Raw genomic sequence first — 22064 nt, 5'->3', positions numbered from 1 at the left:
CAGGTGCGGAGTCTGTGTTGCGCACTGCAAAAGCGCAGGAATCCCAAGCAGCTGGGAATTCACAAAAGCCACGTAAAAACCGCTTAAACCCTGGGCTCTCCAGGAGCCTCCGGGGTGCAGGGCGGGTCTGCAGGCACGTTTGCGCCCGGCTCTGCAGGGAAGGCGTGTGCAGAGCCAGCCTGGGGTCCTGGCGGGTCCCGCCCACCGCACCTGACTGCACACGGCCGGCCGCGGAGGGTCAGGCGGAAACCTGCTGGTTCCGGGAGCCTGCGGCTGGGTGGCTCTGGGTCACGGTGTGGCTGTGACCTGTCCTGTCACCGCCCGGAGCCCCGAGGCCTCGCGAGCTTTCCTGCTGGACGACGCTGTCCCTGCCGCAGGAATCGGTCCCGGCTCCTCGGGAGACCCCGCACCCCGCCTGGTTTCCACACGGGGCATCCTGAGCTAGACCCTCTCTCTTGCCGCCTTTGGGTGTTTTGTCCTTTGATGGGTAATGAGTTGTCACTGAGGATGCACCTCTGGCCTGAGTCCTGGGGGTCCCCGAGGGTCCCCCGGCTGGAGGAGGCGTTTGGCTGGACAGCCTGGAACAACCTCACCCAAATCAGGCCGGCAGAGGAGAAGCTCGCGGGCAAAGAGAAAGGCAGGAAGAGAAGGTGGTTCCACAGGAAGGTGCAGAAGCGACGAGAGACAGACGTGTGACAGACAGATGGACGGACGATGGATCCAAACGTAGATGATTGATGGACGGATGGTAGAGATGATAGGTGGGGGACAGACAGAAGAAAGACGGATGGATACGTGATGGACAGATCTGCACAGCTCTAATGGACGGGTGGGTGGATGGACACAGGGAGGAGACAGACGATGGGTGTCGGATGGGTGGATGGACGGGTGGTAGAGATGATGGAGGGATGGATGGATGGTAGAGGTGATGGATGGGTGGACAGAAGAAAGATGGATGGATACGTGATGGATAGATCTATATAGATCAAATGGGTGGATGGATGAATGGTAGAGATGATGGATGGGTGGATGGATGGGTGGTAGAGATGATGGAGGGATGGATGGGTGGTAGACATGATGGAGGGATGGATGGATGGTAGAGGTGATGGATGGATGGACAGAAGAAAGATGGATGCATGGATACATAATGGATAGATCTATATAGATCAAATGGGTGGGCGGATGGATGGTAGAGATGATGGAGGGATGGATGGGTGGATGGTAGAGATGATGGAGGGATGGATGGATGGATGGTAGAGATGATGGAGGGATGGATGGATGGATGGTAGAGATGATGGAGGGATGGATGGATGGTAGAGGTGATGGATAGATGGTAGAGGTGATGGATAGATGGTAGAGGTGATGGATGGATGGACAGAAGAAAGACGGATGGATACGTGATGGATAGATCTACACAGCTCTAATGGACGGGTGGATGGATGGACACAGGGATCAGACAGACGATGGGTGACGGATGGGTGGATGGATGGGTGGTAGAGATGATGGAGGGATGGATGGATGGTAGAGGTGATGGAGGGATGGATGGGTGGTAGAGGTGATGGATGGGTGGATGGATGGGTGGTAGAGGTGATGGAGGGATGGACAGAAGAAAGATGGATGGATGGATACATAATAGATAGATCTATATAGATCAAATGGGTGGGCGGATGGATGGACACACGGATAAGACAGATGATGGATGACGGATGGTTGGATGGATGGATGCTAGAGATGATGGATGGATGGATGGTAGAAATGATAGGTGGATGGATAGAACAAAGATGGATGGATGGATATATGATGAATAGATACACATTAGATCAAATGAATAGATGGATGGATACACATATGGATAAGAGAGATGATGGATGGGTGATGGATGGGTGAATAGATGGATGGTACAGATGATGCATGATGGATGGATGGGTGGGTGGATGGATGGATGAATGGTAGAGATAATAGGTGGATGAACAGATGGAAGATGAATGGTGATACTTGATGGATAAATACATGGAGAGATAGATCAAATGGATGGATGGGTGGATACACACATGCATAAAAGAGATGATAGATGGATAGATGATAGATGGTAGATACATAGATGGATGGAGAGAGAGGTAGCTCATAAATACAAAGATATATACAAAGATACATAGATAGAGGTGATAGGTGGATCGATAACTGATAGATTCATGATAGGTGATAGAGATAGATGCACAGGTAGATAAATAGATGAATGGATAGACAGCAATAGAGATACATAAAAACACAGATGCATGGATAAATACACAGACAATATAGATACATAGGTAGATTGATGATAGAGATAGATAATAGCAATAGATATATAGATACATGCATAGATACATAGATGGATGATAGACACTTAGATGATAGAAATAGATACATAGATGGATAGAGAGAGAGATAGAGAGACAGCTAATGGCAATAGAGAGAGACACACAGATACATGGATAGATACATAGATGATAGACAGATACATAGACCAATTGATAGACAGTAGATAGGGATAGATGATAGTAATAGATTGATCCATAAATACACAGATAAACGATAGAGATAGATCCATAGAGGAATGCATAGATAGATAATAGCAATAGAGAAATAGATACTTAGATGACAGAGATTGACTGAGAGATGACAAATAAGAGACAGATAGCAATCGATAGATACAAGATACATAGGTGGATAACAGAGATACAGAGAGGACAGCATAGACTCATAGAGATGATAGGAGAGAAGATAAGAGATGATAGACAATGTAGATAGGTAGGTGGAATAGGTAGATGATAGATGATAGATCGATAGGTAGATTAGGTAGATGGATAGATGATTGATAGATGACAGAGAGATGATAGATGATGGATAGATAGATAGATTAGGTAGATGAATAGATGATTGATAGCTGACAGAGAGATGATAGATGATAGATTAGGTAGATGGATAGACGATTGATAGATAGATAGATAGATTAGGTAGATGGATAGATGATTGATAGATGACAGAGAGATGATAGATGATGGATAGATAGATAGATTAGGTAGATGGATAGATGATTGATAGATAGATTAGGTAGATGGATAGATGATTGATAGATAGATTAGGTAGATGGATAGATGATAGATAGATAGATTAGGTAGATGGATAGATGATTGATAGCTGACAGAGTTGATAGATGATAGATCGATAGATTAGGTAGATGGATAGACGATTGATAGATGACAGAGAGATGATAGATAGATGATAGATAAGGTAGATGGATAGATGATTGATAGCTGACACAGAGACGATAGATGATAGATGGACAGATGATAGAGAGAGGTGACAGATAAATAGATGATAGACAGACAGACACAGGCCAGACGACTCCAGAAGAGTCCAGTCTCCAGGACGTGCCAATCAGGAGCCCACGTGACTAGACACAGGATTCCGACGTGAGGGACGCCCGCCCTGGCGACAGAGGGCGGCCGCGGGGGCTTCTGAGCAGACGTCTCTGGGACCACGAGCGGGAAGGCGGGCAGGACGGGTCTGTCCCCCGAGGAGGAAGCTTCCGGCAGACAAGGCCAGCAGGCCCGCGCCAGGTGGCCACTCACCAGCTGCAGCGGGCCCGTCCCATGGCTCCTGATGCTGTGACCTAAGGCAGAGAAGAAGAGGCTCAGCGTCCAGAAGGGCAAATCCTTGCTCGCCGCTAGGGGGAGCCGCCGGCCAAGGCGTCCATCAGACACCCCGGGAGCCCGCCTCCAAAGTGTCAATCAGACACGGGGGAGCCCGCCTCCAAAGTGTCAATCAGATATGGGGGAGCCCGCCTCCAAAGTGTCAATCAGACACGGGGGAGCCCGCCTCCAAAGTGTCAATCAGACACGGGGGAGCCACTGGCCAAAGTGTCAATCAGACACCCCAGGAGCCTGCCTCCAAAGCATCCATCAGACACCCAGGGAGCCCGCCGTCCAAAGCGTCCATCACCCAGGGAGCCCGCCATCCAAAGTGTCCATCAGACACCCAGGGAGCCCGCCATCCAAAGTGTCAATCAGACACCCAGGGAGCCCACCTCCAAAGTGTCAATCTGACACCCAGGGTGCTGCAGTCCAAAGTGTCAATCAGACACCCGGGAGCCCGCCTCCAAAGTGTCAATCAGACACGGGGGAGCCCGCCTCCAAAGTGTCAATCAGATATGGGGGAGCCACTGGTCAAAGTGTCAATCAGACACCCCAGGAGCCCGCCTCCAAAGCATCCATCAGACACCCAGGGAGCCCGCCGTCCAAAGCGTCCATCACCCAGGGAGCCCGCCATCCAAAGCGTCCATCACCCAGGGAGCCCGCCATCCAAAGTGTCAATCAGACACCCGGGAGCCCTCCTCCAAAGTGTCAATCAGACGGTTGCGGGGGCAGCGCGGAATTCCTCATCCCGGTGGCAAACACCTGGCATGGACCGAGAGAAGGTGAAGCAGGCAGGGTGCGTGGAGATGGAGATAAGTCCAAGGCAGACTTCCAGAAAAGTGTGCCGACTGCCCTCCCAAACCTTCCCCTCGGGTGATTCACCAGGGGCTCGGCACGTGCGCGGCAGCTGCGTGCGGCTGCACTATCGCGTGGGCATCTGCCACGTGACCCTTCCTTCCTGCACAGGGGATCGACGTGTCTGCCTCAACAGGCACGTTCTACAGCCCGTGCAGCTTGGGTTGCAACCGTCTCGGAGGCTGAATTGGTTGTGCGTGGAAGGAGAGGCTTCCCCAAAGTACTCAAGACCCCCATTATCAGAATCCAAAGACTGGTATCCTCCCTATAAAGGGCCCTCCAAGGACTCCAAGCTGCAAAGCTGGTGAAGCTAGACAAGACCCCATAAGAGAAATGTGTGGCGAGTGGGGCTCGGGATAAACCTGTCATCCCAGCCACTCCGGAGGCTGAGGCAGGAGGATCGCAAGTTGGAGGCCAGCCTCAGCAACTTAGCAGGGACCTAAGCAACTCAGTGAGACCCTGCCTCCAAATAAAAGATAAAAAAGGCTGAGGAGCTGGCTCCCAACTGGGCTCAATCCCTGGTACCAAAACACTCTAAAACCGAAACGAAAAAACACTTCTTTTTTCACGTCTCTCTTTCACCGTGCAGTAGATGAGAGAGCGTCACACTGGGTTCCCAGCACATCAATCCAAGATTTTGGATAACAGAGACAAGCGCTCGTGAATACGCGGGATGTTCTTTTACATTTGCAAATGCAACCTGAGCATCCTTTATCCAAAATACCTGGAACCAGGAAAGAAGGTTTCTCTTTTGAAAAAATACTGGAATATTTTTACACGTCAAGTGAGATTTCTAGGCAAGGGGTCCCAAGACTAAGCCAGGATTTGTTGGCATTGCCCACACACGAAGCCGGGAGGCATATTTTATGAAATTACAGGTGCGCCTGCACTCTGACAGTGATGGATTGCAGGAGGTTGGATATGGAGTTTTCTACTTCAGGTGTTATGTGGGGTCTCAAAAAAGATTTGGGAACAAGTGGGGTGTCAGATTTTTGGATCAGGAAGGCTAAAATTGTTGTAGACCCTTTCTCCCTCATTTCAGAAGTATTTCTCCAACACCCAATGGAGAAGCACTGTGGACACTCCTGGCCACCAGTGCAAAGCTCTCCGTGACCACCAAGGACCTGAAGCTATTTTGTTTTTGAATTTTATTTATTTTTATTGTTCTTTTTAGTTATACATAACAGTAGAATGCATTTTGACGTGGCCACCTCGGTGTTTATAGCAGCTCAACTCACAATAGATAAACTATGGAACCAACTAGGTGCCCTTCAACAGGTGAATGGATAAAGAAACTGTGGTATATCTACACAATGGAATATTACTCAGCCCTAAAGAAGAATGAAATGATGGCATTTGCAGGTAAATGGATGGAGCTGGGGAATATCATGCTAAGTGAAATAAGCCAATCGCAAAAATCCAAAGACTGAATGTTTTCTCTGATATGTGGATGCTAATTCATAATGGGGGGGCGGGGAATAGAAGTCCATTGGATTAGACAAAGGAGAAGGGAGGAGATGGGAATAGGAAGGACAGTGGAGTGAACTGCATCACCTTCCTACGCTCACATAGGAATTCTCAACCCGGGAAGCTCCACAGCACGTTCAGCCACGAGAACGGGAGTTACACTCCACGTGTGCGTGATGAATAAAATACACCCTACTGTCACGTAAAACTGATAAGAACACAGCAAGTCACCGCCAATGGATCAGGGAGCCCCACTTGCCTCCAGATACTGTCCCTGTCCATTCCAGATTCCAACGTTTTCCTGTTTGGATTTTAACCCAATGGTGAGGAAACGGGTAGAACTCAGGGGAGCTGAAGAGAATGAACGCTTTCCATCCCACAAGGACCAGAGGGACTGTCACGGGGGAAGAGCGATCGGACGAGGGTATTTAGAGGAGACGGTGAAGTAGAAGAAAACCAGGAGAGACGGCCGTGATGGGGAGAGAGAGCGGAAGGACAGAAGTCCATGGGACCAAAGCCCGGGCTCCATTTCAAAATGGCGGGCCTGGGGAGCAGGTGCCTGAGACTTAGAATTCATGGGACAGAGGACGGGTTCCGAAGAGCAGGAAGGAGGACCAGGGTGCGAAGACAGGGTCATAACCTCTCAGAGAAGGACCTCAGGTGGCGTCCCCATTAGCAAGCAAGTCAACTCAGGACGCTTCCCAGACACCCGACGGGGAGGTCACCAGCCAATTCTGGTGACGGAGAAGAGCGTCCCAGGACGGAGTCAGGGCATGGTTGGGAACAGCCAAGACCCACAGACCAGGGACGCTCTTGGTGTCCGAGGTAGTAGGTCAGCCAGTGATGACTCAGAACCAGACTTCCACAGCCCTGCGGAACACAGCCCTCTGACACATAAAGGGACTTAATGGCAGTAATTAGGGTCCCAATTGCATCTTCCAAAATTGCCATGGCCCCAGGACTTCAGTACGCGACTGCGTTTGGAGTCGGATCTGTAAAAGATAATTGAGGTGCAGTGAGGTTCCCAGAGTGGCCCTGACCCCTGGACCTTGGGCCATGCCTGCGTGTGGAGACAGGTCGTTACAGAGGTGACTAAGGTGCAGTGAGGTCCCCAGGGTGGCCCTGACCCCAGGACCTTGGGACATGCCTGCGTGTGGAGACAGGTCATTAAAGAGGTGACTGAGGGGCAGTGAGGTCCCCAGGGTGGCCCTGACCCCAGGACCTTGGGACATGCCTGTGAGTGGAGAGGGGTCTTTACAGAGGTGACTGAGGTGCAGTGAGGTCCCCAGGGCTGCCCTGACCCCAGGACCTTGGGACATGCCTGTGAGTGGAGAGGGGTCTTTACAGAGGTGACTGAGGGGCAGTGAGGTCCCCAGGGTGGCCCTGACCCCAGGACCTTGGGACGTGCCTGTGTGTGGAGATGGGTCTTTACAGAGGTGACTGAGGGGCAGTGAGGTCCCCAGGGTGGCCCTGACCCCAGGACCTTGGGACGTGACTGTGTGTGGAGAGGGTTCTTTACAGAGGTGACTGAGGGGCAGTGAGGTCCCCAGGGTGGCCCTGACCCCAGGACCTTGGGACGTGCCTGTGTGTGGAGAGGGGTCTTTACAGAGGTGACCAAGGGGCAGTGAGGTCCCCAGGGTGGCCCTGACCCCAGGACCTTGGGACGTGCCTGTGTGTGGAGAGGGGTCTTTACAGAGGTGACTGAGGGGCAGTGAGGTCCCCAGGGTGGCCCTGACCCCAGGACCTTGGGACATGCCTGTGTGTGGAGAGGGGTCTTTAGAGGTGACTGAGGGGCAGTGAGGTCCCCAGGGTGGCCCTGACCCCACAGGACTGGGGTCCTGGTAGAAGAGGAGGTGAGGACACAGACGCACACAGAGGGACGACCCTGTGAGGACCCAGGGAGAAGACGGCGTCTGCCAGCCCAGGAGCGAGGCCTGGGGAGGAGCCGGCCCTGCCCACGCGTGGACCTCGGGCCTCCAGCCTCCAGACTGGGAACAAATCCCTGTTGCTTCCGGAAGCTAGTGTAGGACAGTTTATTGCAGCTCCCTTAGGAACTGAGGGTAAGTGGTTGGAAACCCTTCCCTATGCAAAGAGCGACATCAGCCAATGTGACACAGACAGAAATAAAAAGAAATCAAAGGTGGAACTTTCCTCTGCATAAATTGGAAAGGAGACCAAAAGACACCGAGAAGCAGTACCTGAAACTCAGGCTAAACTCATGGGCGCCTAAAGTGAGATTTCAGGGTCACGAGAGAGACAGCGATAGTTTTTAAATGTGGAAGGAAAGGATGCAAAGTGACCTCCACACTCTGCTCGAAGTATGTGTGGGGGCCCGTCGCCCCTCAATATCCCAATGGCAGAGTCAGGGTCCCCGTTCGCTCTGCATAAAGACAGCAGGTGCTGGGGAGCCGGCCAGGCGGGGTCGGCGGCCCTGCAGGCGACACTGTTGCTGAACAGAGCCCAGCGGAAGCCTCTGCTCTCCGGAGACCAGGCCTGAAGGCCAGGTGGCCTGTTGGTCCCCCGGGGAGGAAAGAGAGCGCCCTGGGCGTTGGAGGGAGACCCTGGCAAGTTCTGTCCAGGCGTTTGCATCTGAATGTAGCTCGTGCCACAAACGCGCGCAGGGCGGTGCGTCCTGTCTCCACCCTGCGCGCCCGTTGCGACCTCCCCAAGGCGCGGTGCCAGTTTGGAAGGAAAGGATGCGGATGCAAAAGCCAGGTGCGAGCGGCACACGGTCCTTTAAAGTGCCACCAAAGTGCCGGACCTGCCGCAGCCCCGGCACCAAAAGTAAGTCACCCGGGAAGGGAGCGAGCGCACGGGCCGGGGCGCCGCGGGTCGCTGGGTGCGGGCGCCTCGGCGCAGGAAGGCGGCTTGGGCGCGTCTCTTCCGCAGACGCTGCGCCCCGGCCTCTCCAGAGTCCCGGGGTAATCGGGGGGCGCACCCCGGGCCCCCCGGCCGGCTTCCCGGCGGGCAGAGCTGCCTGAGTCTCCGACGCCCCGTCCCCACCCGCGGGTCAACCCCAGACGCCAATTACCTTTACGAGGCCTTTCATCTCCAAGATGACACCTGGCGGGCACTGCCGCCCCGCCCCCGCCCCAGCTCCGCAGCCTCCCCGGGGCCGGGAAGCCTGGTGCCGCCCGAGGTCAGCCGTGCACGCCGGGCCGCCCGGCTCCGATCCCCACGCTCTGCACGGCTGCTCAGCAGCCGGTGGACGACTCTCCCTCCAGAGCTGCTCCGGGCCTGGAGGGCGGCAGCTGAGCTCCTTCCTTCTGCCAAGTTTGCACCCGCTCCAAAAGCGACCCTGTTCCCAAAAATGATGCTGAACAACCAGCTGATCTCCAGCGAGACTCTGACCCCCGCCTGAGCACCTTGTCCAGGTGGCCGCTTTTGACCCCCGGCTGCCTTCTGCAGAATTCTGCAGCTTTTGACCCCAAAGGGCGGAAACTACTCATCAGGCCGGCGGCTGCGGTCTCTGCTGCTTCCTGCTAAGTGTTTATGGAGAGAGAGAGAAAAACCGGGCAGACCAACCTAGAGAGGGGTCTGCGGACTCGCCAGGGCAGACAGAGTCCCTGAGGATCTGTGGGTGGGAGGGGGTCGGGAAACCTGCAGGCAGCCTGGGCCAGCAGAGACCAGCATTAGCAGCCTCTGTACTGTGTAGAGGGGGGCTGTGCTGTGCACTGCAGGCTGTGGAGCAGCGTCTCTGGGCTCCACACACCAGGGGCCAGGAGCAGCCCCACCCAGGTTGTGAGAGCCTCCTAGATAGACAGAATTGGTAGGTGACAGATAGATAGATGATAGATAGATAGATAGATAGATAGATAGATAATAGATAGATAAATAATAGATAGATAGATAGACAGACAGATGACGGCTGGATGGTGGATGGTAGGTAGAGACTCTGTCCTGCAGGTTTTCTCTGCACTGTGGCATCTGGGGCTGGGTTTCTCTGTGCTGGGCTGTGCTGTGCACTGCAGGCTGTGGAGCAGCCTCTCTGGGCCCCACACACCAGGAGCCAGGAGCAGCCCCACCCAGGTTGTGAGAGCCTCCTAGATAGACAGAATTGGTAGATGACAGATAGATAGATAGATGATAGACAGATGACAGCTGGATGGACAGATGATAGACAGAGACTCTGTCCTGCAGGTTTTCTCTGCACTGTGGGCATCTGGGGCTGGAGGTTCTCTGTGCTGGGCTGTGCTGTGCACTGCAGGCTGTGGAGCAGCCTCTCTGGGCTCCACACACCAGGAGTCAGGAGCAGCCCCACCCAGGGTGTGACAGCCACCTAGACAGACAGAAGTGGTAGATGATGGATGGATAGATGGATAGATAGATGGATGAACAGGTAGATAGTAGATAGATAGATGATAGACAGATAGATAGATAGACAGATGACAGCTGGATGGACAGATGATAGACAGAGACTCTGTCCTGCAGGTTTTCTCTGCACTGTGGCATCTGGGGCTGGGTTTCTCTGTGCTGGGCTGTGCTGTGCACTGCAGGATGGGGAGCAGCCTCTCTGGGCTCCACCCACGCCCACTGGATTCCCTATTCCACCCAGTCATTTCCAAACATCCCCTTGGAAACAGCCATCTCCTCTCCTCTCTCTCGTGAGAATCCTCTGAAATAGAGCAACAGGGAAGGAAGGAAATTCCCCTCTCAGGTGATACCAAATGCTGGACCTCATCAATAATTACAGAGAAACAAGATGTATCCCATTTGCTTATAATAAAAATAAATTAAAAAAAAGAAAAAAATAATCCCAGCTCCTGACTCTCTCTACAAACAGCTGAGGACTTGGTTAACACCTTCCGTAAAAGCACAGCGACCCCCTCCCCTTAGCAGAGAGGGACCCGTTCCCAGGCCCCTAGTGGACGCTGAAACCCTCCATAGTTCCAAGCCCCCCACACCATGCGGTCTGCTATAAACACGAGACAGGATCAAGTTTCGTTTATAAAGTAGACACAGCAAGAGGTTAAAAACAAAGCTGATAATAACATAGGACGCACACAGCAGAGGACTGTAGACAGGTGCTAGGAAGGTTCTTGGGACTCTCTCATGTCCCTGGCTCCTCCCTCCCTCGCTCGCTCTCTATTTCTCTTTATTGTACAACGCTTCCATTCTCCATGTCGAAGGGCATTAATTTAAACCCCAGAAAGTGGAAATACGGATCAAGGGGGAACTCCACCCTTATAAAAATCAGTGGAAGCATTTTAAGGTGGACACAGTGATGTACGCCGGTCATCCCAGCGACTCGGGAGGCTGAGGCAGGAGGATGACAAGTTGGAGGCCAGCCTCAGCAACTTAGCGAGGGCCTAAGCAACTCAGCGAGACCCTGTCTCCCAATAAAGAATAAAAACGGCAGGGGATGTGGCTCCGTGGTTAAGCGTCCCTGGGTTCCATCCCCAGTACAAAAACTAAAAATGTGTCTTCATGTTGAAAAGTCAGCATTTTCTTAATTCTTTCATTTCACTGAAAAGCGAAAAGATTACAGTTACCGTCCCCCCGTTTCCTATTATTTCCTTTCCAAAGCTGGAGCTGCCCGCGACCTGCAGATGCTCGTAGGTCTCCACCCCGGGGGGACCAAGAGCACGTTTCCACGCCTCGCGTGAGAGCAGGCTCTTAGCGTTTTGCAGTGCGTTGCTTCTGACTGCTGCGCGTGTCCCACTGTGTCCGGTTTATAAATTAGCCTTCGTCAGAGGTAAGAGGGGCTTATCTAGGCCTCGGTTCTACCCCTGGCATTCTCGGGAGGGTCTTGGAAAGTACCTCCCTCGGCCAAGAGGGAGTGACTGTCTCAATCGCTGCTGAATACGGAAGAGAAAGAGAAAATGGGGTGCAGAATCCTAAGAACCCAGTCAATAAAGGGGCGAGGAACTGAGCAGACGCTTCACCGGAGAAGGTGTACGATCCATCAATGATCAGATGAAAAATCTCCAGCCTCTCTAGCAATCAGAGGAGTGCAGCTCAAAACGACTCTGAGATTCTCACCCCAGTCAGAATGGCCATGATCAAGAAGACCAGCAACCATAAGCGTGGGCGAGGACGTGGGGAAAAGGTCCACTCACACGTGGCTGGTGGGAATGCAAAATGGTGCAGCCACTCTGGAAAGCAGTGTGGAGATTCCTCAGGAAACTTGGAATGGACCCACCATGTGACCCAGCTATCCCACTCCTCGGTTTATACCCAAGGGACTTAAAATCAGCATGCTACAGTGACACAGCCACATCCATGTTTATAGCAGCTCAACTCACAATAGCCAAGTTATAGGAACAACCTAGGTGCCTTCAACTGAGGAATGGATAAAGAAAATGTGCTATCTATAAACAATGGAATATCACTCAGTCATGAAGAAGAATGAAATGATGGCATTTGCTGGTCAATGGATGGAACTGGAGAATATCATGCTAAGTGAGATAAGCCAAACCCAAAACACCAAAGGCTGAATGTTTTCTCTGATGTGCAGATGCTAACTCACAATAAGGGGGGGAACTAGGGAAGAACAGAGGTACTTTAGATTAGGTAGAGGGAGTGAAGGGAGGGAAGGGTGTGGGGCAGGAAGGACAGTAGAGTGAACAGACGTGATGACTCATGTGCATGTGTGACTGCATGACCATGTGATCCTGCAACATGGACAGTCAGAAAAATGAGAGATGACCCTCCATTTATGTCTGATCTGTCAAAATGCATCCATGCCTTCTGCTGTCAGGGGCAACTCATTAGGACAAATAAAAACTTAATGAAAACAGAATCCATTCACCCATAGCAAAGACGTGCTGCAAGAAGACGTTCATCGCACCAGAATGACCTGCGTAACTCCCTTCAGAGATTATGAAGAGATCGTCTCCAAACTGAGATTGAGGACAGGACTTGGGGTTCACAAAGCCTTGGTGGTTCTGCCGCCCACGGATGCACCCTGTCTCTGTGGCCTCTGAGAGAGGCCGGTTCCCTGACTGAGCTCACCATAAATACTCTTAAACCACATGCCACTGATGGCTACAGAATCCACCAGTGCCACAGCCGGATGCCGGTTCCAGGCCGGCCGTGATGGCCCTCCATAGCTTACACAGGGCGCCATCTTGGATCCCCATGTTTGCGGGAACATGGTCCCGGAAAGACGGTTCCAGCAAAGATACTGCCGCCATATTGCTGGTGGTCCAGAGGTTGCAAATGGATTGTAGGTCAAATGTGAAGATTCACCAGCTCAAAATCCACCATCCCCAAGGTGCCCAACCGCAGGGGATTTGGAAAACCAAGTCCCCTGCAGCCAGTGTCCCATGCATCCAGTCAGCCCAAGGAATGGATTATGGACCCAGGCCATGAGAGTCCTGGATCTCCGGAGGGAAATAAGTCACAGGTGAGCTTCCCGTGCAAGACCCACGCACGGAACCTTCTAGAAAATGCCCCCAAGAACTGGAGTGGACGGAGCCAACACGGCTGCAGGAGACCTCACCTTGGTACTTACTTGCAGCAGGTCGGTTCCCGGCTCCTACATTTGTGGACGCTGGTCTCCAAGTGCCGAGTTTCTGCCAGAGGGCTGTTACTAGGGTCATCACTATAATTAAATAGCTGTGACGTTCCCAGGCTGGGCACCGCTCTGTCCCCTCAATTATAATTTCATGTTGAAACATCGCTTCCCCGACACCTGTCATTTAGGAAAGGAGGCCTTCAGCTCAGCCTTCCAACCAGCGTGCGACATACACGCCCAATTAACGGGGAAATTGAATGTCTCCAAAAAAAAAATGGTGTCTCTTTTTTGGTTCCAGGGGTTGAACCCAGGGGCGCTTAACCCCTTAGCTGCATCCTCAGCCCTTTTTATTTAGAGACAGAGTCTCACTTAGTTGCTGAGAGACTTGCTAAGATGCTGAGGCTGGCCTCCAACTGGTGATCCTCCTGCCTCAGCCTCCTAAGAGGCTGGGATCCCAGCGAATCTATAAAGAAATTTCAGACCACACTCAGGAGCTTGGAGCAATTCAGCCAGTTTTCTCGTTCCTTATGGTAAAGAATTCTGTGCGCGTGTGCATGTGAGTGTTCTAGTGGAGTCCCAGGGCGGTTTATAGCCGGGTGCAATGTGCACGCCTGTCTTCCCAGGTGCTGGGGAGGCTGAGGCCGGAGGGCGCCAGGTTCAAGTCCAGTCTGAGCAACTTTCAAGGGCTGTGGCTCAGGGGCGGAGCACTTGGTTCTGATCCTCGCCACCAGAGAAAAGGAAAGAAACCCCACCTGGTTTGTCCTCTGAGCACCAGCGGAATCCCTTCAGGTCTGCCGTCCACCGTTCTGCACCTGCAGATGCACCAACCTGGGATGGAGATTCTTAAAAATGTCACATCTTGAGGACGCGCTGGGGTCTCTGCAAAGTCCACAGCAGGCTGCATAAGGGACCTGACCGTCTCAGGGCTACTGTGTCAGCGGCCCCCGGGTCCAAAGCCCCACGGACAGCAGGAACAACCGTGCTTCTCTCTAAGACCAAAGGATCAGATGGGCGGAGACCCCTCATGAGCCCTCACTGGGCACACACGCTAACGGACTCTTTTATTTGAGGTCTTGTGGCCGGCTCTCGACTCATGAGGTCCAGTTCCCAGTTTTCTCTGCTTATTCCTTGGAACTACTAGGAATAAACCAAGAGGACTCCGTTAGGTCCAGGAGCCTGAGACACTCGCCTGACCCCCACGTCCCTTAACAAACCGTGGCCATTTCATAAGCCCACCAGTTGCTCGGGAGCTGGAGGCGGGACTTGGTCTTTAAGGCTCAGTCTCCGTCCTTGACTGGCACCGTCCTGGTGGAACCTCGTTGACCCATAGCCAGTCCATCTCCCCGGTCCCCGGAGGCCCTCCTGCAATAGCAGGCCAGCCTGGGACTCCGGCCACCCAGGTCGGAAGTGACCGGGCAGGTCCAGCGAAGGTCCTCCAGGGCTCCTCACTCACCGCAGCCCGAGGGCCTGCTCTCTGAGGGGCAGATGTTGGCAGAGGTGAGGAGAGATCTCGGCGTCCTCACGCACGGCCCCCCGGGGGACGCGGCCGCGGAAGAGCGTCCCTGGAACACGGGCCTGGGAAACACCCGCACTTCCCACAGACACCTGGAGACCTGCCCACAGACACCTGGGGGCGTCACCCCATCTACCCAGAGCGCGGAGAGAAGAGGGAGCCAGAGGGAGGCACTTCCCATCACTCGTGGGGGACACCCACCTTCTCTCAGCACCCACCCACCCACCATGTGTCTCTAAAGCCTGTCATCTGACTCCACCACCTGTCCGTCAATCATCCATCCATCCTTCTATCCATCCATCCCATCCATCTACTCTTCACTCCTATCTAGTTATCCATCTATTACATCCATCCATCCATCTACTCTTCACTCCTACCTAGTTATCCATCTATTACATCCATCCATCATCCACCCATCCACCCATCCATCCATCATTCACCCATCCATCCATCCATCCACCCATCCATCCATCCATCCACCCATCCATCCATCCATCCATCCATCATCCATCCATCAATCCATCCACCCATCCATCCACCCACCCATCCACCCATCCATCCATCCATCCATCCACCCACCCATCCACCCATCCACCCACCCATCCATCCATCCACCCATCCACCCATTCATCCATCCATCCATCCACCCATCCACCCACCCATCCACCCATCCACCCATCCATCCATCCATCCATCCACCCATCCATCCATCCATCCATCCACCCATCCATCCACCCACCCACCCATCCATCCACCCACCCACCCATCATCCATCCATCATCCACCCATCCACCCATCCATCCATCCATCCACCCATCCAACCATCCATCCACCCATCCACCCATCCATCCATCCACCCATCCATCCATTCACCCATCCATCCATCCATCCACCCATCCATCCATCCATCCATTCACCCATCCATCCACCCACCCACCCATCCATCAATCCACCCACCCATCATCCATCCATCATCCACCCATCCACCCATCCATCCATCCATCCACCCATCCAACCATCCATCCACCCATCCACCCATCCATCCACCCACCCATCCATCCATTCACCCATCCATCCATTCACCCATCCATCCATCCATCAATGCACCCACCCATCATCCATCCATCATCCACCCATCCACCCATCCATCCATCCACCCATCCACACACCCACCCATCATCCATCCATCATCCACCCACCCATCCATTTCTCCATGGTCGCAGCTCTCTCCCTCCCTCTGTTCATCACTCTATCGTATCTGTCATCCCCCATCTCATCTCTATCACCCCTCATTTCCACTCTATGCATCTAGTTATTGATCTGTCTTCTGTGAATCCATCGCCTACGTGACCTATTGACCATGCAGTTGTCTATCTTACCGTCCATCATCTGCCCACGCATCTGTGGTCTACGTCTTGATCTCCTCTTCTGTCTCCTGTCCTCTATCACCCACCTGTCGTCCAGCTTCTCTCTGATTCACTTACCATCTCCGCCATCCGTGCACCCACCTCTGTCTCCTATCCACCCCGACCGTGTCTCCTCCCTATTTACCAATCATTTCCATCAGCTGTCACTCTTATTCACCACTTGTCTCTGCCTCTATCCGTCCGTCGCCTGTTCCCCTCTCCATCTCCCGCCCGTCTCTGCTTCCATCTCTACTCTCTGTCGTTTCTGGGATCAGTTGCTTCCCTGGGGCACCCTGGCTCTGGATTCGATGGCGGTGTCGAGACACAAGCCGTGAAGGATTCAAGAAGGCAGGCTGGTCGTCCTCCACATGAAGCGCTAAGTGCACGGGAGGAAGTGGCCACGCGCCCCACAGGTGCATGCTCTGGAGTGCGCCTCCCGCCCCCTGTGAGACAGGGGCAGCCACCTTCACGGTGCGGGGGTGACCAGCTGGGGCGTGAAGGGGTCATGACGTCTGGGTCAGCTGCACGCCTCCTGCTTGGCACGGCTTCAAAGCTGGGGTGACCCAAGCTTGCCTTTCAAGGGCTCCATCCCGGGTCCAATTGGAGTCACCCATCTGGACCCCCAGGTGGTCTTCTGGCAGAACCCCAGGCCGATCATGGGAAATGCTTTCCCGGTGACCCCTCGATTCCATGCACGGGTTGCACGAAGAATTAAATGGGTGCCTTCCCACCGAGACCCGGTCCCAGCCACCGAGCTCCAAGCCACTCTCCGCGTCCAGGGACGGACGAGCGACCGAGAGACTCTTCTCACCTGCGGCTCAGCCGCTGGGGTGGCTCTGGGGGCTCCGCCATGAAAGCCACCGGCGTATCAAGAGCGATAGGCTCTACTCTGGGTCCAGAGGCAGGACGGCCACTTGGGAAGACATCATGGCGCCCGGGCTTCTGCCTGGGTCTTGCGGGGTCTGAGGTGACCCTCCATTTGTCGCTCAGTAAGACGCAGTCGCCTCAGGAGAGGGCGGACGTGGCGAGGAGAATCCCCTCCAGGGTTGGGGCGGGACTGTGGAGCCCAGGAGGAGGGGTCCTTCCACGGCTGAGGGTCACCAAGCCCCAGGCTCACGCCCACGCGCCTGGTTTGCTTCTCCTTACGCGGTTCTGGTCCCTCGTGGCCATGGCGATTTCCTGTCTCTGTGGGCGCTGAGAGATCTCAACGCCGGCCATCGCTTCTCTGCGCTGGGAACACTGGAGAGTCCCCTCTCCCCGCCATCCTGACACGCGCAGGTCATCCTTGGGGACCGCAGTTGCCCGCCCGGTGAGGTCCGAACACGAGGTTCTATCTTCCTGCGTCCTGTGCAACAGAGAGGCCATTCCGGACCCGCGTGCAGAAGGACACATCCGTCAAAGCAGCCCGGAAAAAACACATAGCTTTGAAGATTGAGGAAAAAAAACACCATCCAATATTTGTCTTTCTACTTTGGCTGATTTTTCTTAACATCAAGCTCTCCAGTTCCATCCCTCTTCCTGCAAATGGTGTGATTTCATTCTTCTTCATGGCTGAGTAATATTCCATTGTGCATCTTTATCACATTTTCTTTCTCTAGTCATCTATGGACGGACACCTAGGCTGGTTCCACAGCTTGGCTCCTGCGTGTGGGGCCACAGGCCACCGGGGCACACGTGCATTTCTTTGGTGCGCTGAGTGATTCTTTCAGGCAGGTGCTCAGGAGCGGTAATGCCGGAGCATATCATAGTTCTATTTGTAGTTTTTTGGAGAAACGTACACTCTCTGTGCCAAAGGGCCTGTGGTAGCTTATGTTCCCACCAACAGGGGTCAGGGTCCCCTTCTCTCCACATCCTGCCTGGCACGGTGTCCGGATAGTACCCCTTCGGACCAGCTTCCCCTACGATGGATGCCCGTCTGCCTATTAAAGGTCCTGCTTGGATGTGGGGTCAGCTGTTGCTCAGAGAGTCAGAATAATGGCCCGGAATGCAGAGACCTGGGTCACGTGATCTTCCCACCTGAGCTGCCCAGGAGATTAAAATAGCAGACGCTGATATTTTTAAAACCAAACAGCAGAACGACCAGATGTGAACCTTAAGCCTGGACTCATGCCACACCCCCAAAAATGTATTCCAGACCAAACCACAAAAGTGACTGGGGACAATTTTTTGGGGAAAAAAAATAGGATTTTGAGACCTGGAGGCAGGGGAGGCAAGTTGATTTCTAAAGGACACGCGAACCACAAACCGTAAGAAGAAAAGAGCCCGCTGGACTTCATCAAGGATTGAAAAATTCTGCCGGCAAGGAAGCGGAAAGAAAAGAGAGCGCGCAAGAAATGGTCATCAATACCGACGTGCGACCTGCACGGACGTGGTCTCCTGAACACGTAAAGAGCGCTCCTCACTCAATATGAGGGGAGCAAGACGTGGTTATCATGCCGATGTGCCACTTGCACAGATCCGGTGTCCTGCACACATAAACAACGCTGATCACTCAATAAGAATGGTCACGAGTACCTACGTACGACGCACGTCTGTCCGGTCTCCTCAACAGGTAAAGAGCTCTTACCACTTGGTAAGAGGAAAACGAGAGATGGCTGTCAGTACCTAGGCACAGACTTGCAGATATCGGGTCTCCTGAATATATAAAGAGCTCTCATCACTCAATAATAAGAGAAAAAGAAACAGTTATCAATACTTACATGTGACTCACAAATGTCCGGTTTCCTGAATGTATAAAGAGTTCTCATCACTCAATAAGAAAAGAAAGAAATGACCATCAGTAATAAGACAAAAAGAAATGCTTTTCAAATTCATGCACAACTCACATACATCTGCTCTCCTGAGTATATAAAGAGCACACATCATTCAATAATAAGAGAAATAGAAATAGGTATCCATATCTGTGCACGACTCACATACATCTGCTCTCCTGAGTATACAAAGAGCTCTTATCACTCAATAATAAGAGAATATGAAACGGTTATTAATACCTGTGTGTAACTGGCTTACATACGGCCTCCTGAATACATAAAGAAAACTTAGCACTCAATATAGAAAAATAAGAAAGGGCCACGTGCATCTCTGTGTGACTTGTGCACATCTGCCCTCCTGAATATACTAAGAACCCTTGTCAGTCAACAATAGGAGAATAAGAAATCCTTATCAATACCTATGTGCAACTTGCATACACTGGTCTCCTGAATATATAAAGAGCATGAACCACTCAATAATAAGAGAATAGGCCGGTTGTTAAAATAGGAAAAATATTCACAGACACTTTGCAGAAGAAAACATGCAAATACCCACACGCAGTCACAAAGCAGGCAGGACACCATCTGTCACGGCGGCCATGTAAATTTAAGCAGCCATGAGACAGCGCTTGACATAGGCTAAAATCGTTCAGCCTCGGCAACTGCAAAGCCAGATAAATGGGCAGAGCACGGGGATCTCCCACACGTCACTGGTAGGAAGACCAAACATCCCAGCCCCAGTGCCAACCCCTCTGGCAGTTTTTCTGAAATATCCAACACACGCTTTTCTGCACAATCGAGCAACTACACTCCTAGGTGTTTATCCCAGAGACTTGGGAAGAAAAAAAAAAGTTCCCACAAAAAAATAGCTGGGTTGTGGGACCGACCTAGGTGCCCTTCAACAGATGAGGGGATAAAGAAACTGTGGTACATCTACACAAGGGAATATTACTCAGCCCTAAAGAAGAATAATACTCTGGCATTTGCCAACAAATGAATGGAGGATATCACTACTATGGAGAGGAGCCCCCCCAAATGGAAAGGTCCACATTTTCAGCAGATACTGGTTCATATTTATATAATGATAATATTTGTCAGCTATGAAATGGGAAAAAAATCAAGGTTCACACCAGAGTGGACGGATCATTGCACGATCCCGGGAGAGACCAGAGGCAAAGGCGGTTTGGATTCATCAGCAGGAACCTCCAGGGTGATGGACGGCAGGTCAGCGGCTGCCAGGGTGGGGCAGGGAGGGCCAGGCTGGACACGGCCCGTCTGCAGAGGGACCTGAGGGCACCTGTGGGCACACGGGAACGTCCTCTGTCTGGCTTCGGGCGTTGGTGGCTTGGGTGCAGACGCTTGGGAGCCTCATGGAACCTTTATGCTTCACGACATTCCGGTCCGCCATGTGTGCGGTGCAGTTCCATCGAGCAGAGTTGAAAATGAGAAATTAAAACGAGACCCCCCAACAGCCCCGAAGGCTTCCTGGGGAGCCATCGAGAGCCAGTGGGCATCCAGGTGTGGACATGTCTGTGCGTGGAGGGTCCCACGTCCCCTCTGGGTGGACGGAGGGGACCCCAGAGACACTGGGCTTGGTCCTTATGTGGCGTGGGGCTTAGAAGATCCCCAGTCCTCCCTGGGTGGACGGAGGGGACCCCAGAGACACTGGGCCTGGTCAGTGTGTGGCCTGGGGCTTGGAGGGTCTCAAGTCCCCCTGGGAGGACGGGAGTCCCTCCTTCCTGGGCCTGGTCACTCTGTGGCCTTGTTCCTGAGGCCCGTCTGTGCCGTCTGCCCTCCGCGTCCCGTGTGCAGGGCTCTAGGTAGACATGCGGCGTGTGCGTGTGCAGGTGCGTCCAGGTGTGTGGCGCGGGCGTGCGCGGGCGTGGTCGCCTGCCCGAGCTCCAGGGCTGGCGGGTGCTCTCGGCCTCCAGGTGTCTGTGGCCTCCGCAGCCGGAGCCGGGTCGGGCTCTCCCGTCAGCACAGCCGGCCGGGCTCCTGGGCAAGACAGAGCCGGAAGCAGAGGCTGTTCTGAGGGAGCCCGGCCGGCAGGCTCGGTGGACAGGCGGCTGGGGCCCTTAAGGCCAGGGGGCAGCTGGAACCGGGTCAGGCTGCAGAGACCACCTCCCCGCCGACTCCAAAACCTGGTCCCTCCAAGCCCTGGGGACGGCCACGGCACAGGCCTGGGCCCTGCGGGGAAACCAAGGCAGCACAGAGACCCCCCACTTCCTCCCCACATTCTTTGTCAACCCAGCAGTATTCCAGACCTGTCACTCAGGGTGACAGGCAGGAGCTGACAGAAGGGATGGAAAGGGAAGGGGCCACTCTCAAGGGACTGGGGGGTCCTCTCAGAGAGGAGGGGGCAGCAGGTCTCTCCTGCGTCCAGTTTATTGGGGTCCCAGGGGAGTTTCCAGAGAGTCCCGCCCAGGTCCACCTCCTGGCTTCTGATGGACAGCAGAGTGACCTCAGACTGTCCAGTCCCCACGGCATGGCCACCTCATTACGGCTGGGGGAGGTCTTGTCCAGGGTCTTGTCCCCCCCACGAGGCTCCTGAAGACGAGGCTCGCTCTGCTGGCCCTCTGTGGCCATGTCCCCAGGTCACAGAACAAAGCCTGCAAGGAAAGAGGCCCAGCCTCAAACCGCAGGCCGACTTCCTGCTTTCCTACAAAGATTCCGCGGGGGACGTTTTCCTTTATTTTATTGGTACCAGGATTGACCCCAGGGGTGCTCAACCACCGAGCCACCTCCCCAGCCCCTTCCTCCTTTTAATTTAGAGACGGGGTCTTGCTGAGTGGCTCAGGGCCTCCTAAGTCGCTGAGGCTGGCCTCCAATTTTGCAATCCTCCTGCCTCTGCCTCCCCAGTTGCTGGCTTCTGTGAAGAAGGCATGAGGCAGGTAGAGAGAGAGACACACACACACGGGAGGGAGGAGACCCGGCCTC

The 22064-nt window shown here is 53.6% G+C and overlaps 1 protein-coding gene across 1 annotated transcript in view; it reads right to left on the bottom strand.

Annotated features, from left to right (window-relative positions):
• The window catches only part of Arsh (arylsulfatase family member H), a 35137-nt gene extending 14602 nt beyond the window's left edge, over nucleotides 1-20535 (bottom strand). Inside the window, exons 1-2 of the mRNA XM_047536499.1 lie at nucleotides 20425-20535; nucleotides 1-214 (exon numbers count right to left, since the gene is read on the bottom strand). The exon at nucleotides 1-214 is cut by the window's left edge and continues 277 nt beyond it. Of these exons, the coding sequence (XP_047392455.1) occupies nucleotides 1-214; nucleotides 20425-20535 (325 nt within the window). The remainder of the gene's footprint in view (nucleotides 215-20424) is intronic.
• Between the last annotated feature and the right edge of the window lie 1529 nt (nucleotides 20536-22064).

This window comes from Sciurus carolinensis, chromosome X, assembly GCF_902686445.1.
Source record: "Sciurus carolinensis chromosome X, mSciCar1.2, whole genome shotgun sequence".
Taxonomy (NCBI): domain Eukaryota; kingdom Metazoa; phylum Chordata; class Mammalia; order Rodentia; family Sciuridae; genus Sciurus; species Sciurus carolinensis.
This window is presented reverse-complemented; position numbering and strand designations above follow the sequence as displayed.